Source organism: Sminthopsis crassicaudata, chromosome 4, assembly GCF_048593235.1.
Source record: "Sminthopsis crassicaudata isolate SCR6 chromosome 4, ASM4859323v1, whole genome shotgun sequence".
Classification (NCBI taxonomy): Eukaryota; Metazoa; Chordata; class Mammalia; order Dasyuromorphia; family Dasyuridae; genus Sminthopsis; species Sminthopsis crassicaudata.
The window spans coordinates 400,235,546-400,251,616 of NC_133620.1; the positions used below are offsets into that span (position 1 = coordinate 400,235,546).

General features: G+C 32.6%; 1 protein-coding gene across 12 annotated transcripts in view; it reads left to right on the top strand.

The window, feature by feature from the left end:
• Positions 1-16,071, top strand: part of CDC42BPA (CDC42 binding protein kinase alpha) — a 328,754-nt gene that overhangs the window by 140,941 nt on the left and 171,742 nt on the right. For all 12 annotated transcript variants that reach the window (XM_074262585.1, XM_074262586.1, XM_074262589.1 and 9 more), the window contains exon 5: positions 2,930-3,078. In XM_074262585.1, coding sequence (XP_074118686.1) covers positions 2,930-3,078 — 149 coding nt within the window. The remainder of the gene's footprint in view (positions 1-2,929; positions 3,079-16,071) is intronic.

Consider the following 16,071-nt stretch of genomic DNA (forward strand, 5'->3'; position numbering starts at 1 on the left):
GATAACCATGTCTCATCAATTCCACTTAGTACTTTGTAAGAATCCTTGTTTCAAGTTCAGAGTTCTGGTCCATAATAGATTTTTGCCATAGTCTCCTAATTGGTGTCTATACTTCAATTTTCTCCTCTCTCCAGTTTAGCTGTATAGCTACTTTATGCAGAAATTTAAAATTAAATTTAAAAATTTCTGTTTTCATGTTTAAATGTTATAATTCATATGTACAGTAGTAAATGTATATAATTTAGTCTAGCACAGGATCCTTTTTGAATCTGGCTGAAGTAAATGGGTGATAGTTCTTTCAGGGAACATGCTTTTATTGGATATCTATGATAGCTGGCTAGAGGAGCCAGGATATATAAAACATGTACAGCTGAGCAAAAAGTAAAGACTATAAGTACAGGGGTGTCAAGTGCATAGGGCTTCTAATAAAACAATGAGTGTAGTAATAGATCAAAGGACATGGCTACTTGTCACAGTACACTTGAAGGGAATTTCAATAGAGGCAAAATATAAATTCTCTGCCCCACCTCCATATTTTTAATAATCATGATCAGAGCAGTAAGGGAGCAGCCTCCACCCTCAAACCTCAGTAGAGCATTAGGAATGTCTTTCCACGTTGCCATCTTTCATTATTGCTTATGCATATTTCAGGAGGTCATTATTTCCAAACCCCTAATGGCCTAGGCAGGTGCACTTGGATTAGATGGCAGGAATGTTATCCCTGCTGACCACTCAACCTTAAGAGTAGATAATAGCCTGGGATTGAGGAGGATTAAGTTCAAAGTTTCTGCTTTGTCTCATATTCTCTCCATTCCCCAACCCCCATGTGATAGCTGGTTGTGGAATTTGGCATTGAATGGGACTGATGATCTATCTGGTTTTTTGGTTGTTGGTTTGGAGGAGGTTTCCATCAGCACCCAAACTCATTCAATTTTCAAAAATAGAGAACCAGTCTTAGAAAATGCTGCAATAGAGAAGTAGCTAGAGAGAGAGAAAAAAAATGAATCTAGGGAATTTTTGTTCCATTTCTCTATAGCTTTTGAATTCCTGGACTTGTATTCCACAGAATCATATTAATGTATAACCAAGGAGAAAAAAATGAAAGCCTGACCAGAATGAAGGGAATCAAGATAGGTAAAGAGGGACTATAACCAGACTATATACTAAAACATGAAAAAGCTGCTCTCTCCTCTTTATCTTCATCCTACTGACTTTCCCTAGGCTCTACCCTTACTCCACCCCTCTTCCACTCAAAAAAGCATTTAAAAAGAGTATGGTGAGGGAGAATCCTGAGTTTCAAATTTGTAGAGTTTCTTCAGAGGTGAGTGGGGAAATTGGCTCCTGATTATTATCTCCTAGTAATATAACTTATTTTTAACCTAGTTGTTTCCATGTTCTTTTCACAGACTAATCATGCCAAAGTTTTCTTAGGTATTTCTTTCCAATTTATAGGTTTAGGAATCTGTCCCTTCTGTCTTGTAAAACAATAGAGGTAAGCATTTTTCTATGCATAGTCAGTACTTACTCTTGGTTCATCTGATCAATTTATTATCATCTATTTAATTAAATTATTATCGTTAGTGCCTAGAACTATTCTTTTTTACCCACATAGGATTTTATTTACTTTTTATTGGGTGGGTTATTTTTACTTGTAATTCTTTATCTTTTTCCTCTGGAATATTTTATACTAAATGTTCTACTTGTCCCAACACTAGACCACTCTTTTCTGCCCCAGATCTGTGACCTGAAACTGAATAATTGGATATAGAACTTCCAGATGACATCCATTCCTATACCCATTGTTAATTCAGGGATGTCCTGGGATCTTTTTCAGTGTCCTAGATTAGCCTTCTTTCTGTCCCTGAGCATTAAAATGCACTCCACCCTCTCCATATATATTCCTACTCAAACCTCTTCCCCACTGTTTCCAAATCTCTTTTTCTATATCACTAATCTTCCCTGGCATAGAAAAATGCCTCACTATGACTTTTTCTTTACTTTCCAGATCAGAATATAGATCTGTGTCACCTCTGTTCAGTAAAATCCTGTCTCCTGTTCCCTCCAAGATTAAATGTAGTTTCCTTTCTTGGGTAATTAAATCTGTTTATAACCTGACTTCAACTCATTTTTGCATATTAATTGCATGTTATTCCCCTAAACATATACAGTCCAGCCAAATTGATCTTGTTCATCTCTCTTATATGACATGGTAGGGCTGTTCCCTGTTCCTGGATTGTAGCTATTCCTCATCCCTGTATTTCTTCCTTACATCATCTGTTTCTTGGAATCTTGAGCTTTCTTCAAAACTCAACTGAAATATGACTGATCCTATTTTCTCTTCCTAAATACCACTGCCTTCCTTTGACATTAATTGTACTTGCTTGGCATATGTTATTTGTACTTATATGTAGAAGTCTTATGAGAGGTGGTATACAAAGCATCATGTAAAAAAAATTTAAGCACAAATATAGTTTTGTTATATGGCAAGTATGGATAATAGATGGACAGCCTAAAAGAACTGTAGCAGTATCCACAAACTGGAGAAAACATCCAAAAAACATTTTCAATATGTCTTTGGAGTATCTGCAAGAAAATAAAAAACTAGGCGTCATACAGGATGAAAAGTCAAAGCTGGTTTGTGACCTGTGCTTATATGCATTACTCTGTGTCAGTAAAATCACAGGCCCATTGAAGTAGTATCCTAAATAATTTCTTAACAGATACTAATAGATCAAAAATTCTTATGTGAAGTTTTTATAATGATAGTTTTTAATATTAAGGATCTCCATATTCAAAAAGGTTTGGTAAAACTTGTAGATCTTTCTATCCACATTTTTAAAAAATGGATTCATAAGAATTCTTTTGGCATTTGACCTTGGGAATGTGTTCAATTTTTCTTTCTGAAGAAATGTTATATTTCCCTTCACAGTACCTAGTTATGGATTATTATGTTGGTGGGGATTTGCTCACTCTGCTCAGCAAGTTTGAAGACAGACTGCCTGAGGATATGGCTCGATTTTACTTGGCTGAGATGGTCATAGCCATTGATTCAGTACATCAACTACATTATGTGCACAGGTAAGGATAAATTGCCCTACAGATTGGGAGATTTCTTTAAGATGCTTTATAACTAAATAATAAACATGTTTTAGGGCCAAAGATCATTTTTAGACTTACTTGTGAAAATAAAGATTAGTTCTCAATAGACTTCCAAGTCATTGGACTAGAATCACAATTACACTGGTCTTGTTAATAGAAATAGCTACTTTAGATGCAGATAACTTCAGTTTGACTTAGTTGTTATTGACTATAGATGAGAGAATGTACAAATTTGAGACTCTTAAGACTTCCAAACCTGACCTATTTCAATCATTATTTTTACAGGGAAAAATGTATCTTAAGAAAATTTTAAGAACTTAAGCTTATGAGCTTTTTCCTTACAAAAATACTACCAAAATAATTTTCTTAGATCTATTCCTTGTTTTTAGACTTTTGCCCAAATTTTAGGGTCATTATATTAAGTATCACCTGTCACTCATCTGGATTTCTAAAAATTAATGATTGTATGTTTTGTGGTACAAATATGAAAAGTCTTATAAATACTCTTACCTGATGTTATTCCATTTAATGGGTATGATCCATTTTTTGAATCCTTTGGATTACTGGTTTATGAAATTTGTATCCAAAAAAATTTCAGTCAATTAGTTAGAAATATATAGCATTTCAACATTCTTTGGAGTATCTGCAGAACAAAAAAATTTCAAAAAGCAGTTGTTATTTTTCAGTATTGGAACAGATGCTTGAATTGGTCTCTATTTATAGAATTCATGAACTTCTGGTTAGATATAGAACATTTTCAAAATAAAAGATTGGTAAAATAATTGAATATGAGGCTTTCATAGAAATTTAAAAATTATTTCAAGAATGATGATATTTCTCAAGCAAAGCTATTGACTACAGATTCCATAACACTGGTAAATGCTCAGGTTCTTGGTCCTAGAGGAAGCAATGAATGTTTAATTTCTTTTCTTCTCCTAAACATAAGCATAACTAAGAGAAGCAAAGTTTAGTGGATAATTAGTCTCTGAGTCAAGGAGTCCTGAATTCAAGTCTCATCTTTGTTTCTATATTATATTTAAAGACCACATTCCAGTGGGAGAAAATGGATTCTTTCAGTAGGGGCATGCTAATAGAAAATGCCCATTGCAATAAATAACCTTCTCTGACCACCATATTCAATGAATTCTAACAACCAGTTTGGCATACCACTAGGATAATTCAAACATATTTTATTCTTATTATTACCAATACAAATTAAGATAAAAATCATATTTGTGCAGAATATGTGTGATACTTTTCAGACCTCTCTATTAACTAGGTCAGTTTTTTGTTATTATTATTATTATTATTATTATTTTTTTGGTTAGCATTCTCTCTAAACTACTAGACAGCAAGCCCCTACAAGTATTTTTACCTTTTGCCAGTCAGACAGATAGGACTCAATTCATAGCAAAGGTATTTTAATTAAATACGCTGTGTACAATATAATAAAATACCATTGCACCCATAATCATTGTATTTACTTTTATATAAATACATGCATACTCAGTGGGAAAGGTGGACCTTCATAGGAATTATGTGGGTAATCCATACATGATGAAAGCACATCTGAAAATAATACCTCTGGTTTCTGACAAAGCTAGCATTGTCATCTTTAATATCATTGTATTCTTTTCTGCTTATATATACCCCTTTTCTTTCTCTGCCATGTGGCCTTTGTATCTCCTCACTCATGAACCATTGCAAGAGATTTCTAGTTGATCTTCTTGCCTCAACTCTCTTCTTCCTCAGTCCATTATTCACAAATTGTATATATTCTCATTTAACTGAACTTCTTTTTTTAAAATTAATTTTATAATTATAATTTTTTTGACAGTACATATGCATGGGTAATTTTTTTTAACAACATTATTCCTTGTATTCATTTTTCCAAATTTTCCCCTCCCTCCCTGTACTCCCTCCCCTAGATGACAGGCAATCCCATACATGTTAAATGTTTAACTGAACTTCTTGATCAGTGACTATTCTATAGTCTTCCCACTTTGGCTTCTCCTATCATACCAGGAATTATAGTAATTAATGCTGAGATCAAGTCAGTCTTTTGAAATCAGTTGTTTTTTGTTTGTTTTTTGTTTTATTTTTGCATCTCATCCTCAGAACTCTTCTGTGGTCTGCTTGGTTTAAAGTCTTCATTTTTTAGCTGTTATTCATTTGACTCAAACTATATTACCCTCCAACAAGATTCTTATTTCAGCTCTTCCTTTAGAGTCAAAAATGGAATATATGACTTATCATACCTTTTGGTGAGGCAAATAGAAAATAGTTATTGCTTTCTAGAAATGATGTCATGGTTTAACTTTATGAATCCTAGACGCTCAAGTAAAAAATTAAGTGAAACAATTAACTTTGACATGGTTACAAGATATAAGATGAACTCGCATAACTCATCAGTTTTTTGTTAAGTACCAATAAAATCCAGAAGGAAATGATAAAAATAGAAATGTCATTTATGAAGTGTATAAAATACTTGACAGATGGAATATGTAAGATAATTGACACTCTATCTTCCTGTATACTATATAAATATAATTATAACTGTTTATAGACTTTTCTTAATTTATTTTATATCATAAAACTTTAATTGAAGGTAATGATTTTTCTAATTTCTTTTTTACTTGATATGTTACGTTTCTCTGTATCATATTATTTGCAAAAAGTAATTTATTTCTTCTTTGCTTATTCTGATTCCTTACTCTTTGATCTTATATTATATTATGTTATCTGTATAATTAGCTTTTTTGGTGGATAATATATTTATTAGTCAGTTGTAATGAGAGTATAATCTTTATTAAAACCCTGATATTGGAAAAAAGGCTAATACTACATTGGTTATTGGTTTTATGTATGTGTGGATTATGTGATTGTGTGTGTGAGTATTTGCTATATTAGGAAAAGTCAAGTAAAATTCACAGGTATTTTATTAGAGACTCACATGCTAGGCAATATGTTAAGTGCTAGGAAGGTGCATTTGTTTCTTTGATAGTGTTCTTAAGTGGTGTATTTTGTCAAGCTTTTTTTTTCTGTGTCTACTGATAAAATCATATAATTTCTTTCTTTCTTTTTTTTTTCCCCTGAGGCTGGGGTTATGTGACTTGCTTAGGGTCACACAGCTAGGAAGTGTTAAGTGTCTGACCCAGATTTGAACTCAGGTCCTCCTGAATTCAAGGCTGGTGCTTTATCCACTGCGCCACCTAGTTGCTCCCAATCATATAATTTCTATGCTTGTTATTAATGTAGTAAAATATATTTATAACTTCTCCTATATTGAAATAGCTCTATATTGCCAGCATAATTCAAACTGGACTATTACTATTAATCTTTGTGATATATTGTGTTACATATTTAACTAATATTTTATTTAAAATTATTGCATCAGCCTCCACCTGGAAATAGAGTCCTACTTTAACAAATGAGCAGATAATAAAAAAAATTTTTTTGACTATTGGAAGTTATAATGGTGACAAGGAGGACAAAACACACACTCAGAAGGTTAAAAACAAAGTAGAATCTCCTATATCCAAAGCCTCCAAGAAAAATTAAAAGCTTTTAGAGGAGAGGGTTGGTGAGTAAATCTTACTCTCATCAGAATTGGCTCAAATGGGAATTAAAATATAGATACTCCAGGAAAGTATAGAAACCTATTTTACCCTACAGGAAAATAGAAGGAGAATGGGATATGGGAGGCGTGATATGGTTGATAAAATGGGGGAGAGGAAGGGTCAATACCGAAACACTTTTTTTTTTTTTTTTTTTTTAATTGTTGGTCGGGATAAGAGAGAGAACCTAGAACTCAAAAATCTTAAAAAAACAACTGAAAGTGTATTTTGAATGAAAGATAATATTTGATGTTCTATTAGGTTTTTAGTTTTTTGGGGTTTTTTTGGATGGGAATTCTGTTTTTTGTTTTTTGTTTTGTTTTGTTTTGTTTAACATTAAAGGCCTAATTTGTCAGTGTGTGCTCTTTTGTTGATGAAAGTATTTAAGGACAGCCTTTTTCATTGGAGGATTCCATTGACTATGTCTCGGAATTTTGTTTTGTTTGTCTTATTGTCATTAGCTTTCTTTGGCCTTCCAATTCTTTAAAGTTATTGTTTTCACTTAATTTTAATACTTTCTTTCATGATTTTATAAAGGTTAATAGTAAAAAGTATGCTTAATATTTCTGCTTTTCTGAATTTAATGAGATTTTAAACTCTCTTGTAACAGTGTCTTTCAAGTCTTAATCAAGTTTTAAAGCTTAGTATCTAGTATTTTTCAATTTTTTGACTTTGTTTAATTATTTTTTGTTTGTTCTTATAGCCATTAATGTCTATTCTAATTTTCAAGATGTCTGATGTTACTGAGAAACTGATATATATATCCATCCAAAAATGAGTAATGGTAAAATGACTGAAAAAGATAAAAAAATAAAGTAGATATGTTTGTCTTGGAAGAAGGATTTGGAAAGTAGGAGAGGGTTGTTTTTTAATTTTTTTCAAATACTTGAATGCAAAATGAAGAAACACTTTTTATGGCATCTACTATGTACCAGGCAGTTACTAAACATTGAACAAATATAATCTCATGTGATTTTCACAATAATCCTGTAAGGTAGGTATTATTATTTCTATTTGACAGCTGAGTTGAAGCAAATTGAGGTTAAGTGACTTGTCCAGAGTCACACAACTAGTAAGCATCTAAGGCCAAATTTGAACTTGTGTTTTCCTCAATACTGACATATCTCTCTTTCTCTGATCCTAATTTAGCTACTCGGAAGGATAAATACACTTGTTTTGTTTGACCCCTGAGAGAAATATGATAATTATGTAATTATTTGTAAATCTTAACGTGCTTAGAAATTTTGAATTTTTGTTTTTGACACTATGGGAGCTTCCATTCTTAGATGCTAGTTCTTGGGGCTTTTAAATTAGCAACCAATTGGGGATTTGCATGTTTTTTGCAAATTAGCTTTATGAATATTGATTCAGCAAAGCACTTACAAGCAAATAGTTATAAAACTCAATATATCATTCATTGTTAATGATTTTAAATGATTAAAATAACTTTTATTTTCTTTCATGAACTTACAGCTGTAAAAGTGCACCTAATTAGGATTAACCTAATTAATTGTGATTGTAAAAGACTATAACTATACATAATAGTGTGCTTTCTTCATGTAAAAAAACTAAGGCATCTATATCAATATGCTAGAGCCAATTAGAGTAGGAATCCTGATAGAATATAATGAATTTGGACAGAAAAAGATAATGACGAATGTTGGAGGGATATAGGAAAACTGGGACATTGATACATTGTTGGTGGAATTGTGAACTGATCTAATCATTCTGGAGAACAATTTGGAACTATGATCAAAAAGTTATCAAACTGTGCATACCCTTTGACCCAGTAGTGTTTCTACTAGGCTTATATCCCAAAGAGATCTTAAAGGAGGGAAAGGGGCCCACATGTGCAAAAATGTTTGTGACAGCCCTTTTTGTAGTGGCTAGAAGCTGGAAACTGAATGGATGCCCATCAGTTGGAGAATGGCTGAATAAAATATGGTATATAAATGTTATGGAATATTATTATTCTGTAAGAAATGGCCAACAGGATAATTTCAGAGAGGCCTGGAGAGACTTATATGAACTGATATTAAGTGAAACAAGTAGAACCAGGAGATCATTATACACGGCAGCCAGACTAGACAATAATCAATTCTGATGGACGTAGCTCTCTTCAGAGAGATAATTCAAACCAGTTCCAGTTGTTTAGTAATGAAGAGAGCCATCTGTACCCAGAGAGAGGACTGTGGGAGCTGAGCATTTTCACTTTTGCTTGCATTTTTGTTTTCTTTCTCAGGGATTTTTTCTTTTTTCCTTCTTGATCTGATTTTTCTTGTGCAGCAAGATAACTACAAATATGTATACATATATTGGACTTAACATATATTTTGACATATTTAGCATGTATTGGACTACCTGCATCTAGGAGAGGGGATGGGGGGAAAGAGGGGAAAATTTGGAACAGAAGGTTTTGCAAGGGACAATATTAAAAAATTACCCATGCATATGTTTTGTAAATAGAAAGCTATAATAAAATAATTTTTAAAATATAAAAATAAAATATATATTTAAAATATATAATAAATCTGGTTTACTAAGACAAATCAAAGCTATATTTTCAGGTAGTAGCCAGGAGATAGTAAGAGTAAAACCTATTCTATTGTTTATTTTTCCTTTGCCTGTCAGCCGTTGAGATGATTATATATGTGTGTGTATTTAGTATCTGTGTATTCACAGACAAGTAATTTCTTGTCATTAATAAGCGTAATTTTAAAGGAAAAAGGACTTCCAAATTTTCCTCTAGTTTGTCTTGAGTTTCATATTACATATTATTCACTATTTACTCATTTCATTCTTAAAATACTACATAACTGTCATTTGCCATTTCAATTTTTAAAATGACGTTTAACAAATACAGTGATAAAGCATCAAAAAACCAGAATTTGCTTTCTTATAATTGTCCTTAACTCTTTTACTATTTGGTTCTCATTTTGTGGAATTACCTTGGAATTTTTAAAATGTGATCATTGCTTAACATTGGATTGACTGTGAAATTTAATATTTCCAAATACTTTTTTATTTAAAAAAGAACTGAATTTACAAATTCAGTGTATTCATAAATTTAACAGAAGAAAAATAGGCATTATGTAGTATTGATCTAAATCACTCTAAATATTTTTAAATCTGTATGAAGTACACTTAGTTATAAAATATAGAATCACAGATTTGGAATTGAAAGGCAACTTACAAGTTATCTGTACCAATCTTCCTCATTTTACATATGAGAAAAATTAGTTATTGGAATTGAGATAGGTTATAAAAAAAGAATACTCCTATTAATTAAATAGATTTGTGTAGTTTACAGCTGTCATGTTCTTTTAATCTGCTTAATTCTAAGTTAAAATATTTATAAATAATGTATTAATCCAAAATAAGTCTCTTCTCATAATCAAGAAAGAAAGTTATTTCAGTCAGTTACATTGTAAGATTGGAGATCCCTATGTTATTATCTTACTAGTTGGACTTAGAGATCCAAATAACCATGATCCAAATAAATCCATTTACTTTCTGAGAGAAAAGGGCCAAAGCTGAGGCATATTATTGGGCTGACTAAAACATAAAACATAATTTTATATGCTATTTTGAAAGTTTGAAACAAGTAATTAGAATGCATAAAGTGGCAAAATAATATCATTATATATATATATATATATTGAAATACAATATAACTATTAAAAAGTTTTAAAAGCCTTTTATTTTTATATCCCAGTAATTTCCAGATATACTCCATCAGTCCTCATCCTCTACAACTGAACCAAATAAAAAAGTAAAGACTCTTGACAGATCACCTCTGACAGTATATACATCTAGTTGTGTAATACCTTTCCATGTTCTGAGAGCAAAGAGAAATGTTTTGTTAATCTGTCCTTCAGTACTATTACTTGTTTTTTACTCAAAATTTGGGTTTCTTTTGCTGATCCTTTTGTGAACATAATCATTTAATATATGGAATTTTTTTCTTTTTCTGCTTATTTAATTTTGTTTCAGTTCATATAAATCTTTCCATATTTCTCTGAATTCCTCATATTCTTTAAAATATTTTTTATATTCATTTTTAGCTATTTTTGCATCAATGGATAGCCTCTTGTTTTTTACTTTGGTGCCCCACCAAAAAAAAAACCAAAACCAAAATATTTTGTCACATATATTAAAACTTTGTTGAAAATTTCTTTGGGGTTAATAGGATGAGTAGAATAAATAACTAGAAAAAGAGATGTGAATAATTTTGTATAATTTACTACATAATTACTAATTGCCAGACATGATTCAATAAATTTATTGCTCTGTTAAGAATATATATGGGGCAGCTAGGTGGCGCAGTGGATAGAGCACCAGTCCTGAATTCAGGAGGACAGGAGTTCAAATTTGGTCTCAGACACAACACTTCCTAGCTGTGTGACCCTGGGCAAGTCACTTAACCCCAGCGGCAGGGGGGGACGGGGGAAGAATATTATATGTACATCATTCTTCTTGTATCTTTGGGACAAAATTTGTTAATTGTAGCATCATTCAAATTCCATAGTTTTATTATAGTTGTTTTCCATTAGTTTACTTCATGTCTTTCCAGGATTCTCAATATAATCATAGTAATAAAAGACAGTACTTTATTATTCAAGATGATAGATTCTGCTGAAAGAGGGAAATACTGACCTGCCTATGCATTGCTTTTCATTGATGAGCTTTCAGTGATCCACAGTGACTGTAACTCCTCCAGTACTGCTGAACTCACTATTATACCTAAGCTCATCAACTTATCTAACTTAGTTGTCATACAAACTCTGTAGAAACATTGTATATAAACATTAAAACTTATTAAAGGTAGCTATTATCTTCCCTTTCCCAACCAAACAGTGGCAATAATTGCCTTCTTTTTCTTTATTCTCAGTCAGTTCTTAATACTCTACATTCTTCTTTCTGGCCACATGCATCAAATGTCATTATTTCTCCAAAATTGCTAATAATCTCTTGACAGATCGGATTTTTTCTTCTTCATATTGACTGCATTTGATACTACTGACCATCTCAATATTCTTAACGGTTTTGGTTTTCATGACACTATTCTTAACAGGTTCAGCTTCTATTTTTCCAATAGCTCTTTTTCTGTCTCCTTTGTTAACTCATCATTCTTACTAAAGCCATCTAATTATGAGTTCTCCAATTTCTGTTCTCATCTCTATAATATTTTAGTTGGTATTTTCATCATCTCTCCCTTAAGGTTCAATTTCATATTAGACATTTCAAATTGTATGTCCAGGAATTTTAAACTAAACATTTATAAAATTGAAATTAATGTCTTTCTCCTTAAGTTCTTCCTTCCTCTAGTTTTTCCTAATTTTGTAGCTGGAACTACCACCTTTTCAGTGTCTCAGATTCATAATCTAGGCATTATCCTTAACTCTTCGTTTTTCCCATTAACCTTTACAAACGCTTTCATTCAATTGATTCATCAAAAATCATTTATGACTAAATTTGTAATAAAACCACATAATGTTATTCAATAGATGAATTTCAATGGATGGAAACCACTTTAAAACAGCAGTTTTCATTCAGATCATGTGAGATTGTCAGACTCAAAATACTCTGTATGAAGGTTCTTTATAAAGAAGTTTGTCAAAAAATAAAAAAATAAACAAACAAACAAAAACAAAAACAAAAAAAGAAACTTGTCTAATAATTTGCCAGATAATATTCCTTTTATTCCTCTGTCACATCTTCTGTATCTTGACTCTTCTCCATTTACAAAGTTATTACTTTGGTTTATGGCCTTATTAGCTCTTTTCTTTTATATTATTGCAATAGCATCTCCTTGTTCCCCCTTCCATTCTATATACTGCTGTCAATATAGTTTTTCTTAAACTTGGTTCTAATCTTGGGCCTTCATTACTGAACCAACCTCAGTGGCTTCTTGTTCTACTCTAGGATAAAACTAAAACTTGTTTGTTTGACCTTTAAAGCCTTACATAACTTGACTCCAAACTAATTTTCCAGTCTTATTGGATTGTACAGAGACATCACTGATTCTTAGAAACTCAGTAATAGCTGAGGTCTAAGGTGAGATTGTAAAGGTTTTGACTCAGATAAGCAGCTAGGCTTTATCCCTTTGAAGTTGAAAAAGAATTCTTTGAGTTTTTCAAACTTACTTCTGTGGTGAATAGCTGTTGGATTAAAAGGATTATTTCGGTCTAACACAAAGGTTTGCTTGCATAGTCATTTTGAGGAAAACATAGAAATATAAAGAATTTAATTTAACATTGACTCTAAACCATTTGTGATTTAAAAAAAATATTTTCCCAGTCGCATGTCAGTCAGCCTTATTCCCTGAAGATGCGATGATTGGCACTAAGAGATGACCATACACACTGGAGTAATATCTGAGGGACTTGTTTCCCTTGTGTATGTGTGTGGGGATATTGGTACTCAGAATTTAAGTAAATCCACTTGTTTCCCTGTTCTAAGATGTCAGTCAACAAATATTTATTAATACTTAGTGTGCATCATATAGTGTGTTAAGCACTAAGATTACATAGATAAAGACACATTATCTTGTTTTTAACAAAATTTTTCACATCATATCAAGAACATTCAAGATTCCTTGAAAATAAAGGCAGAAATAATCATATTCATTTCTTTTCTGATAATAAACATCAGATGAGGTATAAAGGAAAGAAGGAGATGTCAATTTGTCAAAAAGTATTTAACCACAGTACGATATAGATCCTGCTAAAGTAAAGATTGAGTCCAGAAAATGATGGCCTTCTGGACACCATACTATAAAGCAGAGACATCAAATTGCTGACAAATGTCTTAAGCTATGGATTTTTCTAGTAGCAATGTATGGTGGGTGAGAGTTGGACTTTTAAGGAAAACTGAGCATCACAGAATCAACACTTTCGAATTGTGTTGCTAGAGAAGACTTTTGAAAATTCATTGGACAACAGGAAAGTCAAATCAGTCAATACTTAAAGAAATTAATTCAGACTATTATACTCTGGAAGGTCCAATACTAAAGCTTAAATACTTTGGCCACATAATGAGAAGATGGGACTCATTGGGCCCTGTTGTTGGGAAAGATTGAAGAAAAAAGAAAAAAGGACAGGCAGAGGATGAAGTGGTTAGATGGTATCATGGAAACATTAAATATGAACTCAGACAGATTTTTGGAGGTAGTAAAGGATAGAAGGGCCTGGCATGTTGTGTCCATAGGGTTACAAAGAGTCAGACATAAATGGACAAAATAATAATGAAATAGATTCTCTACAGATTATGATATCCTTCATATACTTCAGTTTGTGATTGCATCGGATCCCTTAGACAATGAAGATTTTTCTAAATATTTCTAAATACTAAATACTAACACTTTCTAAATACTAAAATCATTCAAAGAAATTTGGTCTGTATGGCTATATAAGAAAAAACGAATGTATGAAAAAATGCTTATTGCTCAGTTATCCACATAGCATGTACTATGTATGCTAAGCTTTGAAAAAATGTGTGTAGATGTATACATACACATGTTCATACACATACATTCATTCTCTCTCTTTCCTCTTTTTTCTTCCTCCCCCTTCTCTTTCTCATTCTCTCCTCTTTCTCATTTGATCCTTATAATAATCCTGAGAGGAGGCAAGCCTTCTCAAGAAGGCTGAGATAAACAGGTCAAATGAGATGCCCAGGGTCATATAGCTACTATGTGTGTGAGATTGAATTTGAACTCAGGTCTTCCTGATTCTAGATCCAGTATTCTGTGTCTCTGATTTATATACATGTCTCTCACTTATACCTAAATAGACTGCTTTGGGGAAGTTGCTAAGCACTTTTCATTACTTTAGTCTTATTATTATAACAACAATAACCCATCTTTTCAATACAGACATTTTGCTTCTGTTTCTGTAAGTTAACAAAATCTATAACACTACTGACTCTGAAGAATTAAAAATGACTATCAAGGAATGGAAAAGGTACATTATAAGTGTAAATAAGGTGTAATATATAACGAATGAGAAGCTGTGAACAAGAAGAAAAGTAAATAAAAAAATCCTGTGACAGAAAGAAAGCATGAGTTTATGGCATGATGAAAGGGAGAAGTGATATAAATGAATTTCCAGAGTGTGTCAGAACTATCCTTGTAATGTCAGGAGATGATAAAGAGACTTCTGACTATTGAATGGATACAATCTCAGTCAAACTGAGACCTGTTGAAGACCTTAGCTTAAAAGGCCAAGGTCTCCCACTGTATCCAGGGCAATCTCCAGTTCTCCTGATCTGTATCTGGCCACTGGAGGGGAGAGTGAGGCAGGCGACTTTGCACAGCCCTCCCTTACTTAAATCCAATTCACTTGTGTGTCATGGTACCACCTCTCCGATATTATGGTCCTCTCTGAGTACCAAAGAGAAACAACAACAGCAATCTTTGTGATGATCTTTTTGGAGGCTGTGAAAGAAAAATGCTATGATAGGATCCTGCTCTCTTACAAGAAAAACTATCAGTGTTCCTTTTATTTTTAATGATTAAAGCTCATTATTGAGCACAACTCATTGTGAAATTTGGAGTTGAAAAAGAAAAAGGGAATGTAGTGAGCTAGGGGCTTATCTGTCAGCGGTATAGATAATATGGAGAAGAGAGAATTTTCTGGAATACTGTATAGTTGTCAAAGGAATTCACTGATTTTGTTGAGGTTGGGAAAGGGATCCTAAAAGTATGGGATCACACGACTAGTGTCACGAGGTGTCTCAAAAAAATTTGCAGGCTTGAATTCATTTCCTGGTCAAGGGGCAAAGTTTATTGTAATTGTAACACCAATTGAAGTGGGCTAAGTTCCAAATGAATTTAGCAAAGAAACAGGAGCAAGGAGACACATTTACCTTGTTATTCATGTTGTAGATATGCTAATATTATGGCCCAGAGTTAGTTCTCAGTGACCAGATTATCATTATTGTATTTGGAGTTTGATCTGTGAGACTATCTTGAAGTCAGGAGCTATCTGACAGTCAGCAATGGATTGAGGAGTGATCTATTCAGAATCATTTAGATAGTTGTTCTTAAATTGAGAGTGTGGGGAGTCCCTGAAGCATTCTCCAAAGCCAGAAGATTTAGAATCAATTATAATTCTGTTCTACAGAAGCCCCCTTAAGTCAGAATCATTACTGTCTCCTCTAGAAGCGATATTACATCAGTTCCTTCCCAAGCAGTTGTACCCCAGATTGATTTGGGACAAAGGGACAGAAATCTCATCTTCTAGAGCTTCTAAATGCTAAAGCTGCCCTTCCTAGTGGGGTCCATACTGGAGGGGAGGCAGGTGATTTGAAGATGTCAGCAGCAGTAGCATTCAGAGGGGTACTGAGTGTCAGA